The sequence below is a fragment of the Scophthalmus maximus genome, chromosome 1 (assembly GCF_022379125.1).
Source record: "Scophthalmus maximus strain ysfricsl-2021 chromosome 1, ASM2237912v1, whole genome shotgun sequence".
Taxonomy (NCBI): Eukaryota; Metazoa; Chordata; class Actinopteri; order Pleuronectiformes; family Scophthalmidae; genus Scophthalmus; species Scophthalmus maximus.
In genome coordinates this window covers 17,225,001-17,252,381 of record NC_061515.1, presented here as the reverse complement: position 1 = coordinate 17,252,381, position 27,381 = coordinate 17,225,001, and the positions used below count along the sequence as shown (strand labels likewise).

Genomic DNA, 27,381 nt, shown 5'->3' with positions numbered 1-27,381 from the left:
CCAAGTCCGTATATTAAATGTGTTCTATAATTTTAATATTGTCCACCTTTTAGTGTTTTCTACCTTCACTAAGAGTTAATCTATAACTTCTGGTTCTTGCTAATAAATTATGTTTGTATCATAACTATTTTTGTCTTTAATACAGACTGAATATGTGAGATTTCACATTCAAATCTGACTTTTTTTTTTCTTTCAATATTTTTTTATTCAAAATATGGCACAGTGGATACAAAGAAATGACAACTTGACAGTGAGTCAATACAAATGCCATAATTTCTGACTTTTCTTTCTTTTATATATTACAGGAAGGAATAACCAAATTATAATAATCATCATAATAAAAAAATAAAATAATAATACTTATAATAATAATAATTAAAAAAACAGAAAAGGTGGCTGGTGGGTTGGGGCCTATCAGTCAGGAGACAGAGAACAAAGAGAATTGAAGAATGTTAAGAAGGATCGCCACTTGTTGTAAAACTTGTCTGTTACCTTGGACTGAATATTTAATCTTCTCTAACTTGAGGAAAGACATGACATCACTGAGCCATTGAAAGCTGGAGGGAGCTTTAGTGGACTTCCATTTAAGGAGAAGATGCCGTCTTGCCAGTAAAGAGGTGAAGGCTAAAACGTCTAAGTGCTTGGAAGTATATCGGTTGTGATTTTCAGGAATCCCAAATATAGCAATATGGGGAGAGACACTTACTGTCATCCAAAGCATTTTTGACATTGTATCAAAGTAGTTTTGCCAAAAGCGAGATAACAAAGGGCAAGTTCAGCCCCAGTTCCCGTTCCCAGGCTGACTTGGCCTTGATGGTTGGTGAACTGTCATAGGACAGGAGTTTGTTATATGTTTTAGAAATTAGAGATTTTTGAAAGCGGTTGAAACAGAGAAACTCCTCCCACAACTGAATCGCTGGTATGGAGGTGATGGTTGGAAATAGCGATTTGACACAGTGTCTGATTTGAAAATAGCGAAATAAATGAGGGGGAGGGAGGTGATGTACACATGACAGGTCTGTAAAGCTACGGAAAATACCATTTCTATACAGGTCTTTAAAAAATGTCAGGCCTTTACCTTGCCATACACGAGAAGGTGGAGTCGGTGAGTGCGAAAATAGGGGGAGACAGCGAAACAAAAACTGAAATTTTGGCAGAATGTTAATTTTCACTATTAATTCTTCCAATCAAAGACAAAGGTAAACTTCTCCATCTTAGATTTGATTTTGGACAGAAGGGGGGAGAAGTTGGCAGAAAAGAGACTTTAATGTTCTTGTTACATTGATCCCCAGATACTTGAAGCCAGATGGGCACAACTTAAAAGGAATATTAGCCTGATTAAGTTGTAGTGCAGAAGCATTAATAGGATAGCATTCAGTCTTAGAAATATTCACTTTATACCCTGTTAATGAACCAAATGTCTTAAGATAGGATAGGATGGCTGGTATAGAGCGATCTGGGTCCGAGACATACAGTAATAGGTCATCCGCGTAAGGAGAAAGCTTAAATACCATGTCCGACCTTGATATCCCGGTGAAAATGGGAGAGGACCTAAGATAGATTGAGAGGGGTTCTATTGCTAGGGCAAATAATAAAGGGGACAAGGGACATCCCTGCCGAGTGCCATGAGACAAAGTAAAAAAGCTGGATTGAATGCCACTGGTGGTGATGCTGGCTTGTGGGGCTGTATAAAGCAGGCGTATCCATGAATTGAATAGGGTACCCATACCAAATTTGTTCAACACAGCAAGCAAGTCCCATTCGACCCTGTCGAAAACTTTTTCGGCGTCAACAGAGATCACGAGTTCAGGTACTGTTGTGGTGCTTTTAGAATAAATAATATTTAAGAGGATGCGTACATTATAGAACAGCTGGCATCCTTTTATGAATACAGTTTGTTCCTCTGAAACAATAGTGGAGAGATGGTCCAGAGCCTTAGCAAGAATCTTAGCATCCACATTTATTAACGAGAGAGGTCTGTATGAGCTGCAGAGCTTAGGGTCTTTGTCTTTCTTTAGAAGCAGACTTATTGAGGCTTGCCTGAAAGTAGGAGGGAGAGAGCCATTCTGTAAAGATTCAATGTAAACAGAATGCAACAGAGGGGCCAGTTTATGCTGAAATCTTTGAAAAAATTCAACTGGGTATCCGTCAGGGCCAGGAGCTTTATTATTTTGCATGCTTTTCATAGCGCAAGTGATTTCCTCTAAAGTTAATGGTGAGTCGAGTTCTTTGGCAACATCTGAATTTATTACAGGGAAATTGAGACTGTCTTATTAATTAGTTTCGGTGGGGTCGGATGGTGACTCTGACTCATATAAAGAAGAATAGAAAGAGTAAAAAAACGAGTTAATGTAAGTAGGGACCGTATGCAACTTGCCAGACAAATCTTTCATCTGAGCAATTACACGTGAGGCTCCCTTGCGGCGTAGCTGGTGAGCCAGGAGTCGACCTGCCTTATCCCCATGTTCGTAGTATGCAGAGCGTGAGCGCAAAAGCAGACACTCCGCATCAGTGGTTGTGATGAAATCAAATTCAGTACCTATGGTTGAGGGGAGAACTGAATATCCAGAGAGAGAGGGGCATGGTCAGAAATAACAATAGGATGATATTTAGCAGCTTTCACTTTGGAAATCAGTTTGGCATCAATGAAATAATAATCTATCCGAGAAAAGGACTGACGCACTGGTGAGAAGAAGGAGTATTCTTTTAAATGGGGGTTAAAGAATAACGAAGGATCAATGCAACCATTTTTGACATAAAATCAGAAATTGCCCTTGACATTAACGATGGGGTCAGGGAACGGGGACTAGAGCGTTCAAGTTTGGGGTCAATTACATAGTTCATGTCGCCACCAAATACAAGTAGGGAGTTGTTCAACGAAGGGAGGCGCTCAAATAGTTTATTCATAAAGTGTGGGTCCTCGAAATTGGGGCCGTAGATATTTACCAGTAAAATGGGAACATGAGAAAGTCTACTTGAAATGATTAAATATCTGCCGTTCATATCAGAAATAATTTTGGAAGCTGAGAATTGAATTTTATTACCAATTAAAATGGCAACCCCTCTGGCTTTAGAGTTTAAATTTGAATGATATACCTCAGAAACCCAGGGGCATTTTAGTATGACCTGGTCCTTAGTGCGCATGTGAGTCTCCTGTAGAAACACTAAATCAGGTGTTAGTCGTCTCAAATGAGCAAATACTTTCAAACTCTTAATAGGGTTCCCCATACCTTTAATATTCCAGCTCACAAACCTCACGGAGGATCCAAAGTGTGGGATTCACGAATTACTAGTATCAGCAGTCATTTGTTAGATGCTAAGATATAGAAAGACAATGAGCCCCACACCCAGCAAAAAAATAAAAAATTAAAGAAGGAGTAAAATAAAAAAAGAAGAAAAAAAAGGGCATGACAGAAAATTAAAGTAAACACAAGGTGGACACAACAGCCAAAAAAGCAAACAACGTCCGCCCTCACTCCCTCCCTCCCACCCCAAAGCACTTACAACGACCCCATCCCCAAACGATGGAGAACCCAGTGCTGACTCACAGAGAGTCGAATCAGTAAGAAACATAGTTACAGCTTTGACCTAACAGAACTAGTTAAGCTTGGGCTCCTGCAAACTTATCAATGATAAACATTAAGGCACAGATAAACAAGTCCACTTTAACGTCATATAACTTGGTGTGAAAATCAGATAATTAGCGAGTGACCATCAAGAGGTAGGTTGCAACATCAGCATTATTACTCTTTTGACACTCCTCTTACTTGGTCAGTGTTGTGATGAACGCCCTGGCATTTTCTGGCAATGGGAACTCCCTCTCGGCACCTTTGTGCGTAATACGGAGGCGCGCCGGGTAAAACAGTCCAAAACTAATCCCTGGTATCTCGCCGAGCTGGCGACGAACGTCGTTAAAAGCAGCTCGAGCCCGGGCGGTTTTCGCTGTGTGGTTGGGGAAGACAGAAAAAGCCATGTCACCAATCTTGATCCGCAGTTGGGCTCTGGTGCGCCGCAGGATGTCTACACAGTCCTCATGATAGTGCAGACGAGCGATTATAGGGCAAGGGCGGTCACCGGGTCTCGGCTTCGGTTGAAGACTACGATGAGAGCGGTCCAGGAGAGGCTCTTTGTCAAGTTTGAATGCCTCCTTGAGCGGAGCAGAGACGGAATACCCAGGATCCTTATATTATTACGCCGGGATCTTGCCTCAAGATCCTCACATTTATTATCCAACCTTGCGAGTTCGGCTGACAAAAGGTCCACTTTAGTCTGGAGTTCGGCAACGTCGTCAGTACAAGTGGAGAGGGAAGTTTCCATTTCGCCTACGGTGCACTTTAGAGCGACTGGATCTTGGTTATACTTAGATATAACTCCGACTTCACCGCCTGAAGCTCCGTCGTGATAGAAGATAACTTCTCGCTCAGAGCTGTATGAAGCTCAGTCTTGAAAATAGCAGCCATCTCGCTGCGCAGGGAGCGGAGCACCTCGTCCTTAAAACCGGAGCTAGCAATATCTGCCGGGGGGGTGGTGCCTCTGTCGGGGCCTGCATGGCCACTATGTGGCGGGGATGCAGTATTCGCGGCAGGCCGTTGTGGAGGTAAATTGCTCCCGGGTTTCGGCTTAGGAGGCATTTTGGAAGGTAATACGTCGAAAGTTATGCGTTGGGAAGAAAAGGAAAAAAAAACTCACACCAAGAGATGGTCTAAAAATGTGACAAAAGTAAAAAAGTTAGTGAATGTTGCAGGAGCTCCCAAAGTCACTTCTTACTCCATTGATCGCTAAGCCAGAAGTCTCAAATCTGACAAATAATTGACAAATAACTCATACACTACAGATAAAACCTTAAGCAATAACAGGTTTTTGTGATTTAAATATATTTTAAAAGCTGTGTAACAGTACATGTAATGATAAGAACTGAGTGATAAATTTTTCTTCTGTGCTCTTGGAGACGGAACACAGTCAGCACAGTGGAGTCCTTCAGGCAGGTCCTTCCCTAATAACAAAGACACAAATAAAAAATAGTAACATACGTTTGTAAATAAAGAGGTTTGTGTGCTTGTGTTCTGTAGATATTCAACTGTATTTGAATGTAGTTTTAGATTTAACAGAGTTCTACCAACACAGTGAATGTACAGTACAGTATCTATAGAATATTTAATTGTCATCAAAGCTTACGGGCACCATTGTTCTCATGTTTCACTTGGGAAAAATATGACCATTAAGTTATTTACAAACCATATGTGGACCTGGGGTCAGTGCTGAAGTGAGTCAGTTCAGTTCTGCCTCATGTTGAGCTTCCACTGGTCCACTCTGTCTGGATCATCTGTAGGAAAACTACACAGACAAACCTCGTCACAGGCGATCACAACAAGTCTGTTTCTGCATCCTAATTCTCTATCGTGTCGGTTTTAGTAAAACATATGAATCAAACTTCTTGTGTTCTTCTGTTTCATTTTAAGTTACCGTACAGGCGCAATAAAAAAACTCTCATTTACAACACAGAACACAGCGCATCCTCTACGTTAATGGTATCTTCTGAAACAATGCTGATATGTGACATGAACACTACATTACAAACACCTTAATGTACCTTGACAGTTGCATTAATGTCATTGCTTGTATTTAACATGGTGGGCCATATTTACCATCCACACGCAGACGCCTGTTAACCGGCTCATGTCGGTGTCATGTCGTGTTGGTCCCGCTAGCCTCGTCAGCAGAGCCGGAGTCTCGCTCGAGGCTAACCCCAGGCTAGCTGGCTGAGAAGCGCTTTAGCGCGCTAAGCTAACGAGCGCAGACACCCGCTAATGACTGCAAACACAGAACAACACCATCATTTAACTTACCGAAACAACAGGAGCGCAAGCTTCCTGGACTTCTCTGTTGGGACGACTGACCGCAGAGCAGGCGGATTATTCATCCGGTAGTAGCTGGAAATGTTCTCCGCAAGCCTCCGACACGGCGGTCGAGAAGTCCCGTTCAGTGACCGGGGATTAGCTCTGGTTATAGCTAACGCTGCCAGCGGCTAGCTGCCAGCGGCTAGCTGCCACCGAGTGACGAGCAAACAGCAGTGTAACCTGTCAATCAAGTGGCCACGGCCCTAATTATGCAGAATGTCAAACCTTAATATAATAAAAATTGGGGAGTTATTAAAAAATTCACCCCCCCCCCCAGAGTTGTCACGAAGGGGGGGGATTAGCCATTGGGACCAAAACCATTTTTTGAACCAGGCTGTAAACATGTTTAATTATACTGTAAAGTTGGGCATTTTAACATGGGGCTCTATGGGGATTTGCTCCTTTCTGCAGCCAGCCTCAAGCGGGCATCTAGTGAACTGCAGTTTAAAGCACTTCCGCATAGGCTTCATTTCTCAGCCTCAGTGTTGGCCCCTTGGTAAAGACGAGACTGAAGCAAGTTAACATGATACTTCACTTTCGACTCCGACTTTATGAGCAGCTATTCCAAGCCACTCAAAGAAGAAAAGTTCCCCGCTAATCCTTTCAAAAGGTTTTTCTCTTTTAACTGCTCTTCCAATCTTTCCTCCAATGTGAGGACTTTCAAAGAATTCCTCTTCCTTAATGAGTCTCCACATTGTTGGCAGCAACAATGGAGGTATTCAGGGGATCATATCCCTCCGCCTTCGCCCCTGCCTCCTCGTCTCTCTTGTGAATCTGATAACGGTCTTATCTCGTCGGCTGCCCTCTCTCAAAGAACAGTGCTGTCCTTCACTTCACATCTCCTCTTCCCCTCAGATCATTATTCCTCCAAAAAAGAAAGAAAAGATTTTCATCTTTTGGGAATTTGTACCTGGAGGGGGAGGGAACTTTTTTATTGTGCGGCTGTCGTCGGCCATGGTTCATTAGGAAGAGGGAAATTGTGTCATATTTAATGAAATGAAAGTGTGTGTGTGTGTGTTAGAAAGACAGAAATGTGGGAGATATTGAGGGAGGAATCCCCTGTGGTGTGTTTCTTTGCTGTCTCAGCAGAGGTGAAAAATAACTAAAATCACATGATGAAAGCTGTTATTTTTGGGTTTTGTGTTATTACACCTGCAATAAGTGGTTGTGGGTGGGTGTATTTCCTCTGTCTGTTACAGTGATATGTCGGGCCGTTTTAATCCAATCTGAATCAAACTTGGCTGGCTTTTGGTTGGTAGGGTCACGACCTGCGCTATTGATTTGTTTTTTCCCCCAAATCCATAATGGGTCAATGTCACAGTGTCCGATCAAAGTTTTAGCCTAATGCAAGGTTTGGAGCAGAGGTTTTCTTTTCATTACATTCTGCTGAAACAAAATAGTGCCGTTTGTTTGCCATTTTCTATTCAAATTAAGGATTTTTTGCTATCAATTAATTGTTTTCCTTTAGATTATTCTATAAAGTCTATAAAATATCTGAAGAAAAAAATCCTCTGTGACCAGAGAACAATAATAAATCTTCACATTTTCAAACATGGCTTATTTCAAAACTGACTCAATTATTCAGTTATAGAAATGCGTTAGGTGCTGATTAATTTCCTGTAAATCAACTTAATTTAACTTAATTTTATTGTATTTATTACAGATTTCTAGTGTAAGTATTTTACCCACGACATATGGTAAACATTTCCCAGGTACTCCTCCACTGTCATTACTGATGCACTTGAGTTAATCAGCCCACGTCAAAAGAAGCCATCACAATTCCTTGTTCTTTGAACAAAACATCACGATATTTGCAGTGATCATGGCAAAAACAAAGTCATCTTATTGATCAATATTGTATTTTTTGAACGTATAATTTTGTCCTGCCAAGCAACCAATTGGAAATGACTTGTCACCATCATGTGATGTGCATGTACTGTAATTATTTTGTTTTCTTTTGAATTTTCCGCAAAAGTGTAGTTGTAGAAGGCAAAGAAGTGTAAACAAAAACAATTATTATTTTGTCTTCAGTGAGACAATTTTTTACAAAGAGAAAGAGCCTGATTGAGCAAATTGATTTAAATTATTTTATTGAATGTGGCCTACAGTGAATCTATCACAGTATATCACAAAACTGAAATGCAAAACCTTCTTAACAGCAGCAAGTCTTTGTACTCTGAACAATAAAAAAGGAGTGAGGAGGTGTTTTGTGTCTCTGAAATGGAGAGTGGGACTTGATGGCGTTGTCGTCGTCTTCGTCGTCCCAGGTTAGTGGGCCTGCTGTCGCGTTGCCGTGAGTGATGGAGCAGGAAATGATGCGGCAGACTGAAGTCTACATTGGGGGCTGGCAGAGGTTAAGAACCAATGAGCTCCGGTGGGTAATGGCAGTTGCCTGCTGGGTGGGCTCAATGTTTGTGTCTGTCTGACTGTGTGTGTGTGTGTGTGCGCACACATAGTATGTCACATATGTCACAAAAGGTGATTAAATAAAACAGAGATGTGATTGCGGGGCGTGTGTATTATGATGAAATATGGTGGCAGGAAGAGGCCGTGGTGTGCACACTGAGGTGACTGTACTGTGGAAGAATCAGTGCAGTGATTGAATGACTGACTCTCTTCTCTCGCCGTCCCTCCTGAGGTGAACCTATTTCCTGAGTGGGAATAGCCTCGTTCCTACTGGTCATAATTCCCAATCTCACTGCCCAGTGACAGTGATGGTGACCATGAAAGCATATCCACTGTAGTGGTAGCTGCAGTTTAGACCCAACTTTCATGAATTCAAATTAAATCCCGATCTATCTAACAGCCTGTTTGGTTGTTGCATGGTCAATAATTGGTGTGGATTTATCGTGCAGTTATACCAATGCTGTCTAGCACATTCAGCTTGTCCTCATTAACTGCGACTTGGTCATGTTATCACTGGCTCTTTAGCGCTGCTGTCACATTAGCTGTAAGCCGCTGGGGATGAAATGCATGAGTCAGCGACATGCATACAAGACTGTATAATACACTCCTTTTACTTCTAGAGTTACAGATGCTCATCTTGACTCATACAATTTTAATGCTCTGTTCACATCAATACTCCAATAGTTTTGTGGAGACATGTTAATTTTTTGGCCGATCCTGAATACCTTTCTGATACCAGTGCATTTTATTTATATAGTGTATTTTAACAGCTGTATGTTACTAACCCTATATGGAGTTTTGAGTTTGACAGTCATAAGTAAAAAAGAAGCATGATGAATCCGGGAATAAATAACAATTCCTTTAGAAAACTAACATCATGCTGCCACAGTTAAAGAAAAAGGAAATATCGTCAGTCTGTTTCTTTCACAGTTACTGTCAAAAATAACAATATGGTTCACATTGCCGTTTTACTTATAATATGGCCAAATTCCTGACGTAACCGAAATCACTTCTTCTTCGCCGCTCTAGCAACAGCACTTGCCAGTGGCAGTACAGCACAACTGCTGTTTTGGAGCGACGAAGAAGAATGGATTTCTGGGAAAAGAAAATTGCAGTTTTATATGGGTGAAGCTACTTTGCAGACGCGGTATCGGAACGGTACATAGATTCTCGTGCTTGCTGATGCCCGACGCGACACGGTTTCAGTATTAAAACATCTCTAGTTTTGTCATCAAATACAATCCATACTATCATACCATAGAGTGCTAATGCAAATAAATCTCATGAAATAAAAGGGTCTCTATAAATACAGATAATTATTTTAGCTGATGTGCTCATGCATATACTGGTAAATGGTCTGAAACACTTCATGTTTTCCATGTGCAGTGCCTAGTTCACACTATTCTTTTTATTGATGTCAACCATTGAGCAGGCAGTTGATGGTCTTGCTCAAGAACAGAGATGATAACTTTGTTTGCGGCTTTGGTGTGAGTGATTAAGTTTCAGGTCTGAGCCAATGAGTCAGTCACCATTTGCCTTCTGCAAACTTTCCCACAAGTCCTCCAGTTATTAGGGTGCACATAGCACCACCTACACGAGTCAGCCTCTGGGTAGAGGTTTGTTAGCTTTTTTTTCAATTTGCAGTTCTGGGAGGAACTACGAGTGAGTAGTATCAGCAGCACAGAGCCTCAGAGTACCGTATTAAGGAGATACTGTACCTTGCGGACTCATACATAAAGAATTATGGTAGAAGGCATGAACCAGCTGGTGTGTGGTGAAGTCACAGTTCGGATTTGCATTTGACTCCGTGATTCTTTCACACGCACCTCGGTGTAGGAGGTGAGATTTTTCTGAGTCAACATGGCTTCACTTCAATCATCTTTGGCGGTGCTGTGTCAGAAGATCCCTGCCATTTGTTTTGTTTTCTATAAGCGAATAGTGCATTTAGATCAGTGTGTGTCTCTGCGCTCTCGCTGCATATATATGAGTGAGTAGCCAAGCAGAAGTGATCCCCTGCTTGCATACTGTATCCTGTATGTGTTTGTGTGTATATATATATATTGCTCACTCACTCACTCTTTCTCTCTGCTCTTGAGTGTCATCAGTATTCAGCAGCCAGAGGAGAAAGTGTCACAGGTTTTCTCGGATCTTAGTGTGGTTAAAAAGATAACATGAGTGGCTCATTTCCCCTGACTTAATATATGTGGACATTTTGACATTGTCAGAACCTCCCTGCATATGTAATGCATATGTAAATGTGTGTGTGCGCGCATGGACAGCTGTGACATGTTCGCTGTCATAGCAATCTGCGCTGTTAGGCCTGTGTGTGTGTGTGTCCGCGCGGTTGAGCATTACCATAACACACATTCTCCTCTGCTCCTTGTCTTATTTTCCATCCACTCCTACTTTAGTGTAAAAGCCGGCAGCAGAGGACGTCAGTGACCTGCTGCGACACAATATGGTCAAATAACCCTAACCCCAGAAATTCAAATGAAGCCAATCTGCGCATCGCTACAATAAAGTCTGTTAAATCAAATTGACCTCAGTATCAGAGTACTGAAGAGCTGAATACAGGATACTAGAGATCTCATATTGTTATATCAAAACATCTTGGTAAATATAGGCAGCACCCTGGAATTCAGAGTATGTTAGACACTAGTCCAGCGACAGTGACGTTCTAAGCATGCCTGTGGTATTGCTGGTTGCTGCTCAATTGGGAGAGGCTCATAGAAGATGTCAGATGAAGAAACACAGAAAATCTGTTCTAAGTAGTGACCACTACTATCCTGTGTAGATAATCCTGATGTATCATGCTGTGATAAGAAATTTCCAATTTACAGAGTTTACAGAGCACCACGTAGGTGGCCCTGCTTTAAATACTCCGACACTTGAGATGAACACGGGCAAGTTTTTTATTTTATTTTATTTATTGCTTGTTCTCCAGTGAACTGAGGCTCGGCTCCATGGATACTGTTTTGGATAATGGTGATATTGCATATCCAAAAACAAACATTTAGGTGTTGACTTGGGTTTGTAACGTTGTAACTTTTAAGATGCTATTTAAAGATGTGCACAGATCTCTCTTGTGATGCATTCACACCAAACGCGAGGGGAATTTCGTGTTACATCTGGCCACAGGATCAAACCGAATATTCCCCTTTTCTCTTTCGGATGTGGATGTCAGAGATTCTCACTGGTAATTGGATGTTGCGACATTGCATCACACTAATATAATAAGTTCGACTCGAGCAGGTAAAGCGAATGTCATGAATTTCTTGTCTTTGGATTATTTGCATCACGTCATTTGTGCCCCCCGGCGCCAGTGTCGCAAACTTTGGGTCTACTCGCCTCTTTGCATTGATTATATATATGTATATACATATACTCTGCGCAAAAAACATGCTTTGCGTTTGGTGTGAACGCATAAGACTTTCTAGAGGGAAGTAATTGAAGGAGCAGCAACAGCAAAAAGGAGATGATGATGTGAACACAGAATCTCAGTTTAGTATGAGGCTGCTGAAATGTAGCTCTGTAAAGATTCAAACCAAAATGTCGCTCTTAAGAGGCAAATGCTTCTTGTTCGACATTAGTGCAAGTGACACAACTTAACCTCTCGTCTCAGCCTCTCTTGATGATAAGTCCCTTGATTTCATCTGAATGTTTCTTTAAATGAGTCCGGTCCTTGTCAGGAGAGTTCCTCTTGACTTTGAATTAGGTCGGAGTCACTCCGACAATCAGAGGACAATCTGATTGTGTTGCTGGGCCGATACTAAACCTACAGCCATCACATTTACATTTACATTACATTACTGCATATTTATTCATAGGGCACTGTGGCGACGGGAGCCTGAGTGGAATAATAGATGGAGCTAATGCATTTTACTTAGAGATGGATGGAGGAGCACAATCAATAGGATCTGCAGCCCTTTCACTTAGTGCAGAGAAAGTGTCCGGGTGCAAAAAGTCAGTAGTCAAGTAGCAGCAAAGAAGAAATCTAAGTTTCTTTTTGCCTTTGATTGAACTATATTGGCACATGTTGTCACTCCACGACAGACGCTGACCAGGCGTTACATGGCTGATCATACTTGATTCATATTTGATAAGTATCATTCAGTCAGAGCCTTCATTTCCTGCTGCATGAGTCAAGGGCAGCAGCAGGCGTGTGTGAGCTCATTGCTCAGACAGGCTTGATGTTCTGTTACGTCCCCTCCCTCACTTCAACAGGCTGTGTGATCTAGAGCTGATGTGGACTGGGCCAGGAGGGGTAAGGGAATGTTCTCTGGGGCCGGGCGACAAGCACAACTCCTATTGTATGTAGAATTCACAGGAATTTAATTGAGACACCTGGAGGAGACTGGTGGGTTATGGAGAAATAAATTTGACAAAGTAGTCCCAACAATTAAGGAGCCTGAGAACCTAAATTCAGAAAGAAAAATGCATTTTTCCTTATATCCCTTTTTCTTTCTGCATCTTAAGAACTATGAAAATTAAACAAACTAGACCAATAAAGGGATTAAAAACCAACATCTTTTTTTTTAGACTAAACTCATGAGCAACATATATACAGACATGAAAATGCAGCTTAAGCATCAGAAAAGCGGTGTCCGATCTACTGAGAGTTTTCTGGTTGTTTTTCCTGCATTTTTACAACGGCCCACAGGACAGAAACGTTTAATTTCGTCATTACCCATCTCTGTATCCTGCTGTTTTTAGACTAGTCAGCAGATCTGCTATTTAATTTAAAAGTCAAAAACATGACGGTTATTTTTCATTCAATTATTTCTCGGCCTAATTTTGATGCCAGCGCAGTCCACTCCCTGCACACAGTCTGCAGATTCTCACAGAGCCATCCTCCACCAGTCTAGGATTTTCTCATTTGCCCTTCATATGGGAATGTTTTTTTTTCCTTTTCTCATTTCCTCCATTTAAGAACGAGTAAAGCCACTCAGGCTTTTCCACAGCTTCTCTGTTCATCTTCCCCCTCCAGGCCATGTAAAGTGGCTTAGGTGACCTCACCGTGACAGGGGTCCTTTCATGTCTTTGGAAACCCTCTGCCAGCCATGAACAGAACACATAAATTCAGAAATACACGTGCGTGCACATACCCACTCATCACTCACCGGACTGTAATTCGTGGCCGTGGGGGCCCGGGTTTGGATAGAGGAGTGTGGAAGGCCGGTGCTGTGAGCACCTTTAAGCATTAACGATGAATTGTGCTGCGGATGCAGGTATTTATTTGGCCGCTTTTATGGGACTGAAGGGACTGCTGGTCGCTGCTCCGGGTGTTTGTTAATCAGCCTTAGGATGAAAGTGGAGGTATACTTGTGCATTTGTGTGTTTATGGGTTTATGAAATGCCATTACTTTGGCCACACAAACACACTCATCCCCAAGTCCCACAAGGAGTAGCCTGGGCGCAGCCTGTAGACTGTGTTACCATGCTGCTCCTTCTTATACATAAACTACTACAGTATATACAGTGGATATTAAATTGAATATATGAGATGAGTGTGCCATTTTTTTTTTTAAAGATGCAGACAATACAGCCCAATTCTTTCATATTATCCTGTTCACCGGCTAATGGAGGAAGAAAGAAGAGGGAGCTTGGAGAGATTTTCACCAAACTTAGTGGGAATATAACTTGGAATGGCTGATTAACTTTTTCAGATGAGGTCAAATGTCAACAAAAATATGGTCTGAAAAACCCATTTACCAAGATATCTCAGCAAATGACAAGGCTAGAGAGACTTAATTTGATCAGGAGATTATTCCCCATCATTATAATATAATATGATAAATGACATCACAAAGACGTCACAATGATGTCAGAAAATGACATCACGCATAATTAAAAAATACATTTTCCCCAAGTATCTCTGCTTCCTCTAGCACTATAGACACAACCCGAGGCTTAAATAGATCGAAGAATTATTGATGATCATATGATAGAGTAATGAAATATCATAACCTTACTATGAAGTCATAGTTATAGTGAAGTTATAGTAATGCATTAACTTTTGCAACCAGTAAGCCTAGACACGATCTACAGCTTATTTTGATAACATTTTAGTATAACATTATTATGAAATGCAGTTATTACAATTACGTATATAAAGTGCATGCACATGGTATGTAATCGACCATGTGATGCTTTAAAAATTTTTTCCAAACTATCTAAACACCGCAGCCTATTTAATATGCCTTTAGTCTATTAATTATGCCTTTCACTGACTTTCTTTACTCTGACTGTGAGGTCCCCGAGGAACAGTTTAATTCCGCCTCCCCACAATTTTCTAACACCCCCCCCCCCCTCCCTTAAATTACCCGGAGTGTCCAGGAAGCGGACATTTAAGACACCTTCCTTCCCCGTTGATGTGACGCATCCCTGTACAAACCGGACTCCCTTACTGTCCTCTCATTAAATTGGTGATAAATCAAATGCTGTCATTTTATCTTCCAAAGATTTTACAGCACTTGCCAAATCAGTCTTTAGAAGCGGTTCGTTTTTATACATGGTTACGTATATTTTGCACCTGGCTCTGTTTACAGAGCCCCCCCCCCCGTACATTTAACGTTTCTCTCCATCCAGGTGTTGGTAATTCGATTGGATTTGATTCCTGCCAGCTTACTCAAGTGCCCACTCACACATTAGGGAAATTAGCAGTGTAGTCATAAAATGGAATCGGGCACTCATGTGATGGTGTGATCAAGGATGGGTTTGTTCAAGGATGGGTTTGTTTATGCATGCGTGCGTGCGTGCGTGCGTGCGTGCGTGCGTGCGTGCGTGCGTGCGTGCGTGCGCGTGCGCGTGTGAACAGCTCCACAACTGAGTTTTGCTGAATGCAAATTGAGCTAAAATGATTAATGTTGAAACAAATGCCTTTTCTCTGCATTTTTTTTCCTCCCATTTCCATACTCACATATTTCTACATCAGACATAAACTCTCAGTTTCCCACTTCCTATTCTGGTGGTCTTTCTGTTTATTTTTTTTCCTTTAATAGTGAGCTATTTGAAGTGCTGTCAGTGATTCCAGAGACTCCACACAGCAATTCCACTTTTATAACCTATTTTCTTCTCGGCAACTCCAGTACTTTTCTGTTATTATCCACTTCCATTGAACCGTCTTGATGTCCATCTTCAATTTTATTTCACCAAAGAAGTAAAGGAGGGCAGTTGATTCTGTTATCAAGTTTGTTTCTTGTATTATGTATTTTTTGAAGCACCTGCGCAAGTATCACCCTTTGCAGTCTTCACTAATCTTTCTCTAAAGTGAAAATGAAATAGAAAGAGCTCATAGATGCAGAGAAAATAAAAAAATTCAGACGTAAAAAAACATAAAATAGCATTTGCTTATGTTAGAAGCTAAGAGTGATAAACACTCTTACTGAAGTTTGGATTCATAAAGCATTTACGTTCGAAGCAACTGGAACCTCAGCTTTTTATTCTGTTTCTCTCTCTCTCATTCCTCTTTTGTCCTCTTTCTATTCTCTATCCTCTGCACTCTCAAGTTGCCTTCAATATTCATGCCCTCTTTTGAGTTCATCCCCTGCTCTCCCTCAGCCTATCTCTGTCTTTTTTTCTTTCCCTATTTTCTTGAGCCAATCCCTTTGCTTATGGAAAAAAGAAAATCTAAGATTAGTCTGGAACTTGAATAATTCTGCTGCTCAGTTTTCCTCCTCGTCAAAGAGTAGCCTTTGTTCCAGGACTAGGAGACTAGCACGGGCTTGTCTCGGTCCTTTATCAGTATGTTTTTCACAGGGTGAGATCAATGCTAACGTCATCTGCCCTCTCTGACAAAGAGGGCCTGATGGGAATCTTGATGCTCCCACATGAGCGAAGGGAGGGGGAGCCGAAAGGGAGAAGCTGCAACCAGATGTTAAAATGGGCTTACACCTTTGCCATTATTCACCAACTTACCTGGCTTGAAAAATCTTGGTAGGATAACATTTAAAGAGGATATACCAGAGGTATTAACCAAGCAAGACATTAATCATTTGGTGACTGATAGTTATAACCTTGCACTGCTTAATTCATAAAGCCTGGGACCCAGACAAATTCTGGGAGCCCATTTCATTTGCTCTGCCAGACTCGGTCTGGATCCCTTCCATTGGGAAGTGATTTCCAAGTGGCAGAAATCTGATAATGGGTGGGGTTTATACCATGACGATGAGAGAAGCGACTTTTGTAAATAACTATGGCTGCCACTGATTAACGAAAATTAGACTAAAAGTACCCGATATTTTCTGATTTCTCCCACAAAAAAACGGCAACACTCGTTCACAGACATTGTGGAATCATCACAGACATCTCCTCTCTGCTCTAGTCTGTTGACATTTTTGACGCACAAAAGACATCGTCACATGATTCATCTGCGTTCGTTGGTAACGCCTTTTTAGAAATGGAAAATCAACAGGTCCCAGACTAATACGCATTTGAGTATAAGTCTGGCTACGCCAGGCTAGACAAAAGCCCCAGATCGGAGCCAAATTGGCGTTTGATCAGCAATCACAATGTGTGAACTCTTCAAAGACGTGATTCAAGAGGCTCATCGCTGCGTCGCTGACCAACTAGATTGACAACTCCACCCAATCAGAAACCAGGATGAAGTGAGATTTGTGAGCAGGGTGACACAGAGGAGCAGGGGGATTATTAAGACTAATTTGAACAGTCGCTTATTGGGCCAATATTGTAGAAATATTACGTGTGTGCATTTGTGGAGAGTTGTGTAACTGTTCCTCAATCCAAGTGTGTCGTCAGATTCATGAATGAGTTAAAGAGTCTGCAAATACGTACTGAGATTTGCAAATACGTACAAGAATCTGCAAATCAGCTGCAAGGAGATTCAAGAGCACATGAGGTCAGACCATTAGCAAATGTATTTGGTGATGTGGAAGAGATAAGTGAAGTACGAGCTAGCATAATGCTAGTGATATTATTACATGTGTTTAGGTGAGAGTCCCTTTTTATACATGATAGAACGTGTTAATCATTGAGCTGCAGTGTTTTGTCAGGCCCTGGTTAGCTCCAGGTGGTTTTGTGACTGTTCGAGAAACATCTTATGATCAGATTTTTAACGTGAGATAGGATTGATACAGTACGTCAAGAGAGAGAGGGATGCTTGTGAATTCTGATGACAAAATGAATTGTGTGTGTGTGTGAGATTGTACATGTTTGCTTGCGTCATCCAGTTTTAAACTGATCTTAAAAACAGACGTTTATTTATGGTCATCTCCCCCACAGCTGCTCGTAGTCAGCATCTAATGCAGATTGCAGTTCATCATTTCTGTCTCATACATTCACAGCACGAGACAAGGACATAACAGGGCACACATTTATCAGGCTCTTATTTACAATCTCTGATAAACTGTGTTGCTTTAGAGTCAGCTGCCTGCCGGCTGCCGTGTAAATAATCCAAGCGGAGTCGGAGACACCTGCCTTGAACCATCTCCATGCAGATTAGTAACAAATGATCCCTCTTCCTCATCATCATCGTCCTCCTCCTTCTCTCTTCCATTTGGTTTAATGCTTTAGCTCATATTTCCAATCAGACTTGTACTTTCTATCCCTCTCTTTGTGTTCTCTCTTTGTCTGCCTGTCTTCAGACACACACAGGCACTCTCCCACAAAAACACACAGGCGAACACACATACACCATAGTAACAACCAAAAGCTCCAGGGTGTGATCACAAAAGACTGAGAGAGAAAGAGGGCTGTAATATGAGTCTTTCTGGAACTTATCAGCCTTTTACAGGGACACCAACACAGGAGTGAAAAAGAATTTGAATCCCAGCTCAGCGAATAGGGCTGCATGCACTTGGCAAACTTCACACGCAACAGTATCTTTTGACTAAAGAACTTAGTAGTAGCTGAAAAGTGTGTCATTGAGCCTCCGACGCTCGGGGCTTAAACCACTGAATTGGCCATACGTGGTTTCATGTCCACGTTGAGTCCGAACCATCTGTGGTAAGTCATTCATGCAGACGACAGATGGCGAGTTACAGGTCTATACAAAAATATTACCTGCAGGATGAACATTTATTTTCCATTTTCTCTGCAGTGTACCAATTCGCTAGCTCTTTAATAAACCAAAATAGAAGCAGGAGACGGAGAGGAGATGGGAGGGAGAATCAGTGGAGGATGGCAGAAAATGAGAGGTGAGAGTTGATGGGAAATATCAAAAAAAGGCTGCCGAAAGAAACATCCAACAAGAATGATAGGATAAAAGTGCTTGGCAAAGGTAAGCACGGACAAGGCAAGGGAAAACAAGGAAAATCACAGAAAACAATAAAAAAAAAATAAGGATCAAGAGGTGAAACAATAATCTCTCACAAAACAGCCAAGGCGGACCTCTCGATTCGTTTAAATTTCCCATTTCGTCTCTGCGGATCCTCTGTAATGGCCGTGCTCAGGAAAGCAAGGCGCTGCGCTGACTCTAACTCATTTTCTCCTGCTCCCACGACACATTTTAAGGGGGTAGAAATGGATTTAAACTCGGGCACAGAAAGCATTTCTGAGACACAGAACTACTTTAACAGCATGTTCCTGATCTGTGGCGGCCAAAGAACTCAGGGGACCAGCAACGCCTGAACGTGGCGGTAACTCTCTCTGCGCTAGATCAACATAGAGACGGGGCAGATTCTAGTTGTGAATCTTGTATGGAAATATGTGTAATAATTTAAATCACATTAAGGGAACTAAAGCTATGTCATTTATGCAGGGACCTTTGCCTTGTCTGACAAGCTTTAATCCAAGGTCCTTACTCTGCCACAGCTGCATACACTTTCTGCCTGGGTTGCTTCAGAGGGAACGGAGCTGCTTTATACAAAGATAGACTTTTCATGTTCAATATTTATGCATCCTCTCTGCCACATTATGGCACTGTGAGTTATTTACTTTCATCTCGTTGAAGTTTTTCTATTTATTAGATGCGGAGTGCCTCTTTTCTGTCGAGCTGCATAAACAACATTGGTGTCACAGCGAGACAACACCGCGACTGCGACCCCTCCCCAGGGAGCGAGTAGGTGTAAGCAACACAGCGGGAGGTTTCCGAGCTTATGATTGAGCACATTTTTTATGGCCTCATAAGATTCTTGGTGGATTGAACCTGAAGTTGCATCAAATATTTAATTGAATTAATCTGTCCTCTGAATTTAAATACGGGAAATAATTGAAAATGCAATTTTGTTATGATGAAGATCAGACCCTCACAAGTCAAGAAAGAACAGAAGATACAATTTGTATTTTTCTTAGGAGCATATATATATATTGTAGTGGGGGAAAAAAAGCAAAGGCTCAATCCATAAAACGGTTTGCCTGGGAGCTCACAGATTTAAAACAATAAAGATGCGGTTGCACTTAAGGGCTAAAAGTTATTTTTAGACGACTCTCTGTAAAAGTTTTATTGAGAAATCCCCCGATTTCTTGTTGGGTGTTGAAACACCTGAAAAAGAAGAAAGAGGAGTTGCATGAGATTGCAGCATGGTTACCAACCGAGATCCCACCATGTCGGAGGAAAAGGGAAACTCCTAATAGAATCGACAATAATCTTTTGCAGTAGTGCATTTTTGGTCTTTTTCCGCCTTTAATTTGACAGGACAGCTAGGTGACAAAGGGTAGAAGACATGCAGGAAATTGTCACTGGTCGGATTCGAAGCCTGGATCTCTGCGTTGAGGCATAAAACTTGACGTATATATGTGCCGGCTCTATCCACAGAGCCACCCAGTCACCTTTTTGAAGCTTTTAGTCGTATGTTTTGGTCTATCACTGAAACCCTGACCTGTTTCCACGCTTTTCTCACCTCCTGCATCAGAAACTAATCAGGGAGCATTTGGACAAATATATATATTTAATAATATCCCAATCCTTATATCAAGCTATCATCTTATTTTTAGTCCATTTCTGTCTAACACACAGCTCTGTTGTGTGAACATTACACTCATCTTGCACTAATTACTTCTTTTTAAAAGTGCTCCCAGAATTTTGTAAAAGCCCCAATTTTTTCCCAATGTATTTAATTTTTATTTCCTACACCTGTTTTGTGTATATTTAAACACTATACATTTGTATGGATATCGTTTTGTGTTCATGGTAGCCGTTGGGTCTTTATTCACATTGATTATACTTCTGATATGGTTTAGTTAACAGTACAAAAGTTGAAATATTAGTCCTTGCATTCAATAGCTGCAAAAGAAAATCAGGTTTTTATCTTTGAACCATTCTTTTTCACGCCTGTCCCTCATGGATTTTATTGTTCCACTCCTCTTGAGGTGCTAGCATTTTTGTTGGCATGCCTCTGACATGAAGCCGTCTGTACACATTACACTTGCTTACTCACCTTGCGTGTACAAATTGAACTGACCAGAGCACATCACTGCGTTCGACAATCAGGCAACACTTAGAATGTTGTTCCCCCATAAGCTTTGTCATCCCATCTCTCAATGCCATCCCAGACTCTTCTGTGACATCTACGGCTCTGTAATAGGTTTCATCTGAGGGGCCAGGAAGTGATTGGATGGTGTGTGTGTGTGTTTCACTGTAAGGAACACTGCTGTGTTAATGATGGACCACAGGGTCACCTTTAGCTGACGTGTTTGCCGTTTATATTTCAAAAGTAGTGATTGAATTGTTCTCCAGCTGAACTGGTGTCAGCTTCTTGGCTCTCCACCTGAAGATGCCTGGACACCAGGCTGTGTACCACGATAGAACTGCCGGGCTGTGCTAAACTGGCTAATCCATTTTAAATGGATCGATAGCTTTGCACACAAATGTTTCTGTCATACAAATTACGTGGCCTTTTGCCTGCAGCATTAAAGCACCTCAGATAAATCTCTGAGAGGTATCAGCCATTTCTACAGAGCAGATCGCCTTATTTCGCAGATGCAGTTATGTCTGATGTGATAAATCTTTTTTTCCCCTCTCTCCAGGTTTAGTTCAAAGAAATGATACTGCCGATGTAAATGATCAATAATACCATGTGGGCTTTACAAAAAAGCTTTAAAGATTTTACATTATACAATTTATTGTGCTGTGCTGAAGTTACATGCAATGTGTGTTACCTTGGTTAAAAAAAGGGCAAAAAGTTTTAAATGTTATTATAAAAATTCAAAGATTAAACAGAACTTCTTTCACTTTCTTTTGCGGGATTTAACATTTTTGTATAAGCTTAGAATACATGATTAGATTGATGCTATTATTGAAACAGATTTAGCTACAGTTCTTGAAATGTCCCACTTCTATTCTGCGTCAAGGTCGGTTTGTCTCATTTATAAGTTTGGAAGCTATCATGATGGACAAAAATATGTAATTCCTGAGATTCGTTTTAATTTGTCTTCGTGAAAAATGTATTTATATACCATTGTGTATAAAACGTGGGCTAGGTGGTCATATCATACCAGACCCACCAATCACATTTTATAATGACCGATATTTCTTAGAAAGATGATTCCATGAGAAAGGAAGGATTAGTTTCCAGTCTGTTCAGGTAGCTAACACGACTGTAGTTGTCATTACTCATCAAGTTCAAACAACAGATGAATTGTGGTTGGATAGGTGCAAGTGTTTCACCCCTTACAACTATTTTTTTTACCCTAACCCTAGGATGATCTTAGAGTTAGATGGATACTTCAGTAAGGCTGGTATATTGGCTTATTGCAGATGTAATATGTCGATCAATAAGCAACCAGGAATGCTGATAACACAGAAACATCGTGTTCAGTGTGTAGCTGGGTCACAGTTCTTAAAAGAGGCAACAGACAACTTTTGTTACCTTGGAAGTTCCAAGTCCAAAGCAGAAATCAACTGTAAAATTTGAATAAATAACCTTAAGTTAACCATCCAGTAGTATTAGTAAGTCGGCTGGCTGTGCTACTTGCTGATCTAGTAGAAAGAAGGCAAACTGCATGTTGTTTTGGAAGCCTCTCACGTCCTGGATCCTCTCTCCACGGAGTGATAGATACCAGGAGAACATTATTCTCTTCATTGTTTTGGTCACGCAATAGGTGACACCGTTACTTTGTGCTGTAAATCGAGTCGTTATTTCTCCATGCAAACCATGTCCCGGTGGCCAAATGAATAACATGGTGAAAGCAAAGATTATAGGGGACAGACATAACCGTGGATGGTTTTGTTTTGTTTGTTTGTCTCCATTACCCAAGTTTAAGTCAAAGGTTATCTATTTCCACAAAAGAAAAAAAGAAACTAATCAAACAGATCCATATTAAGGCAGCGCTGAACTACCTCAGTGGAATTAGAAATATCTTAGGTGTTTCTCGTTATTACGACAAAATGATCTCGTTATAACGAGAAAGTTTCATGTTATAACAATAATTATATCGTTAAAAAACTTGAACATTTTCACGTGAAACGTGCATAGTCCCTCCATGTGTCTCTCCATCCTCAGCCTCCAATTCTCCCAGATGAGACGTAATGTGTGTGTTACAGATCTCGTTTCAACGACATAATTATCATGTTATAAAGTGAAAACTTTCTCATTATGACGAGAAAAATATGTTGATATTTTTATTTCCAATATGGCAGTTCAGAGCTTCCGTACCACATCAATATTGTTTAGGTTCTGTCTTTAAGTTAACTTAAAGTCTATCATTACTGCATATCAATATCAGTATTGATCTAAAAAATCCCACATAAATTAGGCTTTGTGTTGATGCCACCTACAGAGCCTGAGGTGGTCGTCTGTGGTCGTCAGGCCTACTTGAGTCACATTGCATGTTAAAAGCACAGCTATGTACAAGCTTGTAAATCGATGTCAAATTCCTTCTCAAGTGAAGAGCTATGTTTCAGACGCAGTGTGCGGCTGTTGTAGCTAGTCCTCATTCTGACATTAATCTGTAAAAACTAGCGACACGTTCGCTGAACGATGATCTGCTTCTATTGCCAGATGTCGGCAGGCCTGATGCCTCAGACATTTATTGATGTGCTGCCGCTCAAAAGCTTGTGCTCCCCTTGCTTTTAACAGAAGATGATATTTTTTTGGTATTTATTAGATGCATGTGTGGAGGCAGGGAGGTGCTCCGGCTCCTGTGTGTGCATGTGGCAGAGGATAAGGAAGCTGAGGGTTTATTGTACGAGTATTGAAATTGGCTCTTTTCTGAGTTGGGATTTCATTAAAGTGAGAGAATTGGCTTGTCAAACCGTTCTGCCAAGGTGACTGATGTCTCCCTGCCTCCTCAAAGGCAAGGGAAAGGAATAACTTTCCTCAACCTGCATTTATGGCTCAGCAAAAATGCATCTTGCATTTTAAATTGCTGGTGTCCAACAAGGATAATAAATTAAAGAACTGTTCTTCCAAGAGGTTATTCTGCTTATCTGTACACGTGGCGTCTGCAGGCCCAGTTATTAAATTACAATTTAGGAAGTCTGTTGGCTTCTTTCCTTCTAATGGAAAAGAGAGCTCTCCTGTTTTATCCATTTTATTAAATGCTTTTATGATTAATGATTTATGGGGCCTGGGGTGGAGAGTAAGGCATTGCTGGTGGTTTGTTGTTTCTGTTCAGGAAACAAGCAGCAGTCTTTTTGTGTTTAGAAAATAATAAATTCCGGAATTCATTTTTGGTCTCATAGGCCTGCATCATACCAATCAAATTAAGCAGAAACACAAGCTTGCAGTATGTGAATTGAATATCATCAACAGAAATGTAATAACTATATTGGATTCATTTCCTGAATTGGATTCTGTTTCCTGTGAAAATGCCATTTCCAGAGGGAACTTGCAAACAGATTCACCTCTGACAACGTTTCGTTTTCCAAATGTTTCAGTTTTTGCAGTTTTGAGAAGTCTCCAATTTAAGATGAAAGCAGTTCCCAGATTGACATACTCATGAACATCCTCGAGCTTAAAGGCTCGCCTCGGTGTTTGAAGAGTCAAATGGATAAATGAAGGTGGTGAGACCTGCCCAAATGTCTCTATACCAACACCATCATTTTTAAACCAAACAATAAATAAGTTGTTTGTGTACAGTCTACTTTACTGTACTACTGTAATGTACAGGCTCATTTCAATAATTTGAGTTTCATCACAATGAAGTGGCATACTAACAGTAAATGTCATTCATGTTTATTATCTTCCAGCTCAAAGAAATTGTAGGTCATATGCCCTTAAGTGCTTTTATTTGCACACGTCACACAATAGAAGAAAATCAGCTGAACATGTAGTTTGATAAGCGGGAAACAAGAAATATTTGGCCTTTTAGCTTGAAAAATTACTGAAACTAATAATCTTTTATCAAATAGTTGCTACTTGCAAAGTCCAATGTGTTACTCAAGTACATTCTTGTCATATGAAATCAATGACAATTTGAACCTGTTGCATCTCTTTTCCTTATCAATTAATTTGCTGACTATTTTTAATTTATTTGATTTGTCTACTCGATTTAAAGTCAAAAGATAGTGTCATGAATTTGCAGAGGTTTTCAGATTGTTGAGTTTGTCCAACCACCCCAAATCCAAAGCCCAAATGTAAGTCAGATGTCATCAATAGCAAAGAAAAAGCTGTGAATCCTTGCAGCTTGAACTGGCAAATGTTTTTAGCGTGTTTGCTTGAAAAATTACCTAAATCATTAACCCGTCGTGGAAATAGTTTCCAGCTGATTTTCCTTCCATCAACTAATCGTGGAGAGCCAAGCCCTAATGTCAAATTTTTTCAAATGGTTAAAAAACAGGTTGACAATGAAACCTGCTGCTCATCAACTATGTTATTCATCAGCTTGACAGCGTCGCTCAGTGGATTCCACAACAGATCATTGTGATTGTCAGGACGAATTCTGTTGCTTTCTTTCTGCAGCAGTAGGGGAATGAACCTGTCAGCCGTCTGAAGAGTTTCCTCTAACTTAAAGTCGCAGTGCTGCATACTTGCAGAATGTCATGATGGTCACTCACCACAGGAGAAAGCACAGTATTGCCTGACACACTTCACCACTGGTAATTATTTTCAGTTGACAGTGATATTTCTTTTCACATGGAAGTGGTTTTACCTCAGTCTAAAACACTCAGGGCTCAGTCAGTCACATAGAATGATAAAGCGCAGTTGTCATTTGCACATTGTGATGGTTGGTTGGTTGGTTGGTTATCCTCTCAGAGTTGCAGACTGGAGATGAAATTAATTTGAAAATGACACCCGGCAGTTTGACACAAAAAAAAAAAAACAGGTCAGCGGTCTCGCTGTAAAAAGCCAGCTCTTCTCGTCTTACCTTGATTAATCTATTAATGCTGCTCCCGTTTTCTCTCCCTGGTGCATTTGAGCAAGACCTGATCTACTTGTCCTGTCTTCGTCTGAAAATATCTCTGGGTAAAACTGTACCTTCGCTTGGTAGAGCCATTAAAAAACACCTCAAGTGGCATTGTTTGAAGTTCATTTCTAATAGGCACGGTCGGCTCACCACCATGATCCTCACAAAACAGTGCGGTTCCCAGAGAGGAACCCTGTTTCCAGGCAGCCCACTCAAACTGGCAATTACTTGCAGACAAATTACTCACCACTCCTCTGTGTCCTCCTATCACTACTCCCTTGTTCCTCTATCTTCTTCCTTACTTTTGTTTTTTTTCTAATAATACTGTAAAAGCTCTGTAATGGTTTGTATTTACCTTTAACAGCCCCCCACTTTCTTCACCATCCCTGCAATCTCCGTTACTTTTAGGAGGGAGTTGCTGTCTGCAAGAAGAGTAAGAGGGGAAAACAGCAGGTTAGGTGTTTTCTATAGAATTTCGGGGCAAACATTTGTTATGAAAGTTGCTGTTAATCCACCAAGTGTAGAGACCACTCTTGGCTCCCCACTCCCTCAGATCCCATCAACCTTTCTTCCAGGGCCTTTTTTTTGCGCAGGCCTGGTGATCCAAGGAAAGAGAAGCGGTGGAAAAGTGTTTGAGAGCTCTTGTGTAGACAAACATTGCTTTTGGAAAGTAACACATCAATGTGTTAAAACAATTGTTCATCCAGAGTTTCAGTTGTCAGTAAGAAAAGGTGACTTCAGTTGAGGCTCTGATTATTTTGCGTACGTGGCATTTATAGCTAAAACTATTGTGAACTTGACATGAGGGCTGCAACTAATGGTCATTTCCATTATTGATTAATCCGTTGATTATTTTTTTTTACAGTGTTTCCTCTAGGAGTATTTCAGCAGCGGGGGCAGGCCAATTTTATCCATTGCGATTTCTGCTTATCAATACCGGTTCTTATAGGAAACATTTCCTGCCACAAGCCATTAGACTGTACAAAACCTCACCTCACCTCTGTCTGACAGAGACACTCTGGACTCACAAATCCTCATTAAACACAAATCCAGCACATTTTCGCCTGAATGTCATCTTCTTATGCACATTACTGATAACTGATTACACACTTGCACTAATATTATGTACATTATTTATATTTATATTCCTCATACTTGTATAGTTTTGCAGTTCTTATATTTTAACATTTGTATTACTCTTTTTTAAAATATTTTGTAAGGTGTGTTGTTTGACAGATACCTGCTGCTGCCACACCTGAGTTACCAGCTTGGGATCAATAAAGTTCATCTATCTATCTACAAGTCAGATTCAAGGAAAATAAGTCAATCACAGTAGCAATAGGGGCAAATATAATAACTAAAGTGCATCAGTGCAACACATCTAACTGCATGTTAGAGATAACCTATTTACTGCACTTTCCCTTGTTGTCACTTTAAGTACAGTCAGACTATGGACCGTTTCACTCGGACAGTAGCATGCTACGTGCTAGGTCCTATCAAAACACAGGCGCAGTTGCGTTGACGCGTGACGTATATTAAAATATATATCTCTTCTAGGAACTGTTCATTTTGCAAAATGACAAAAGCGGAAACCCTTTTTTACCATGAAATGGTGATTTTGTTTCCCAAACCCAAAGATGAAGTTTTATTTTGTCCACAAACAAAAGATATTCAGTTAAATGTCGTAGAGACTCAAAGTAACCAGGAAATATTGATATTTAAGAAGCTGAAACAGTCGATTATTTTGGCAAACATATCCAGCAGACACGGAGTGAAGTTTGAAGTACGGATTTGAAGTCGTGCATCTGCCCACCTGGTGATTTTAAGTCTAATA

At 40.8% G+C, this 27,381-nt stretch overlaps 2 protein-coding genes across 3 annotated transcripts in view; one reads left to right on the top strand and one right to left on the bottom strand.

The window, feature by feature from the left end:
- LOC118299107 (mannosyl-oligosaccharide 1,2-alpha-mannosidase IA) overlaps positions 1-27,381 on the top strand; it is a 186,196-nt gene that overhangs the window by 54,375 nt on the left and 104,440 nt on the right. The window lies entirely within an intron of this gene.
- LOC118299115 (LINE-1 reverse transcriptase homolog) lies at positions 234-5,282 on the bottom strand. The gene is made up of 2 exons (XM_035622570.2): positions 5,236-5,282; positions 234-4,993 (listed from the first exon to the last, which is right to left on the bottom strand). The coding sequence occupies exon 2, from the start codon at positions 2,184-2,186 to the stop codon at positions 1,215-1,217; it is 972 nt and encodes a 323-aa protein (XP_035478463.2). The 5' UTR covers positions 2,187-4,993; positions 5,236-5,282; the 3' UTR covers positions 234-1,214.

Bases quoted from the DNA above. Each gene is read 5' to 3' on its own strand.
- LOC118299115 (XM_035622570.2), bottom strand. From the start codon at position 2,186: ATGAAAAGCATGCAAAATAATAAAGCTCCTGGCCCTGACGGATACCCA.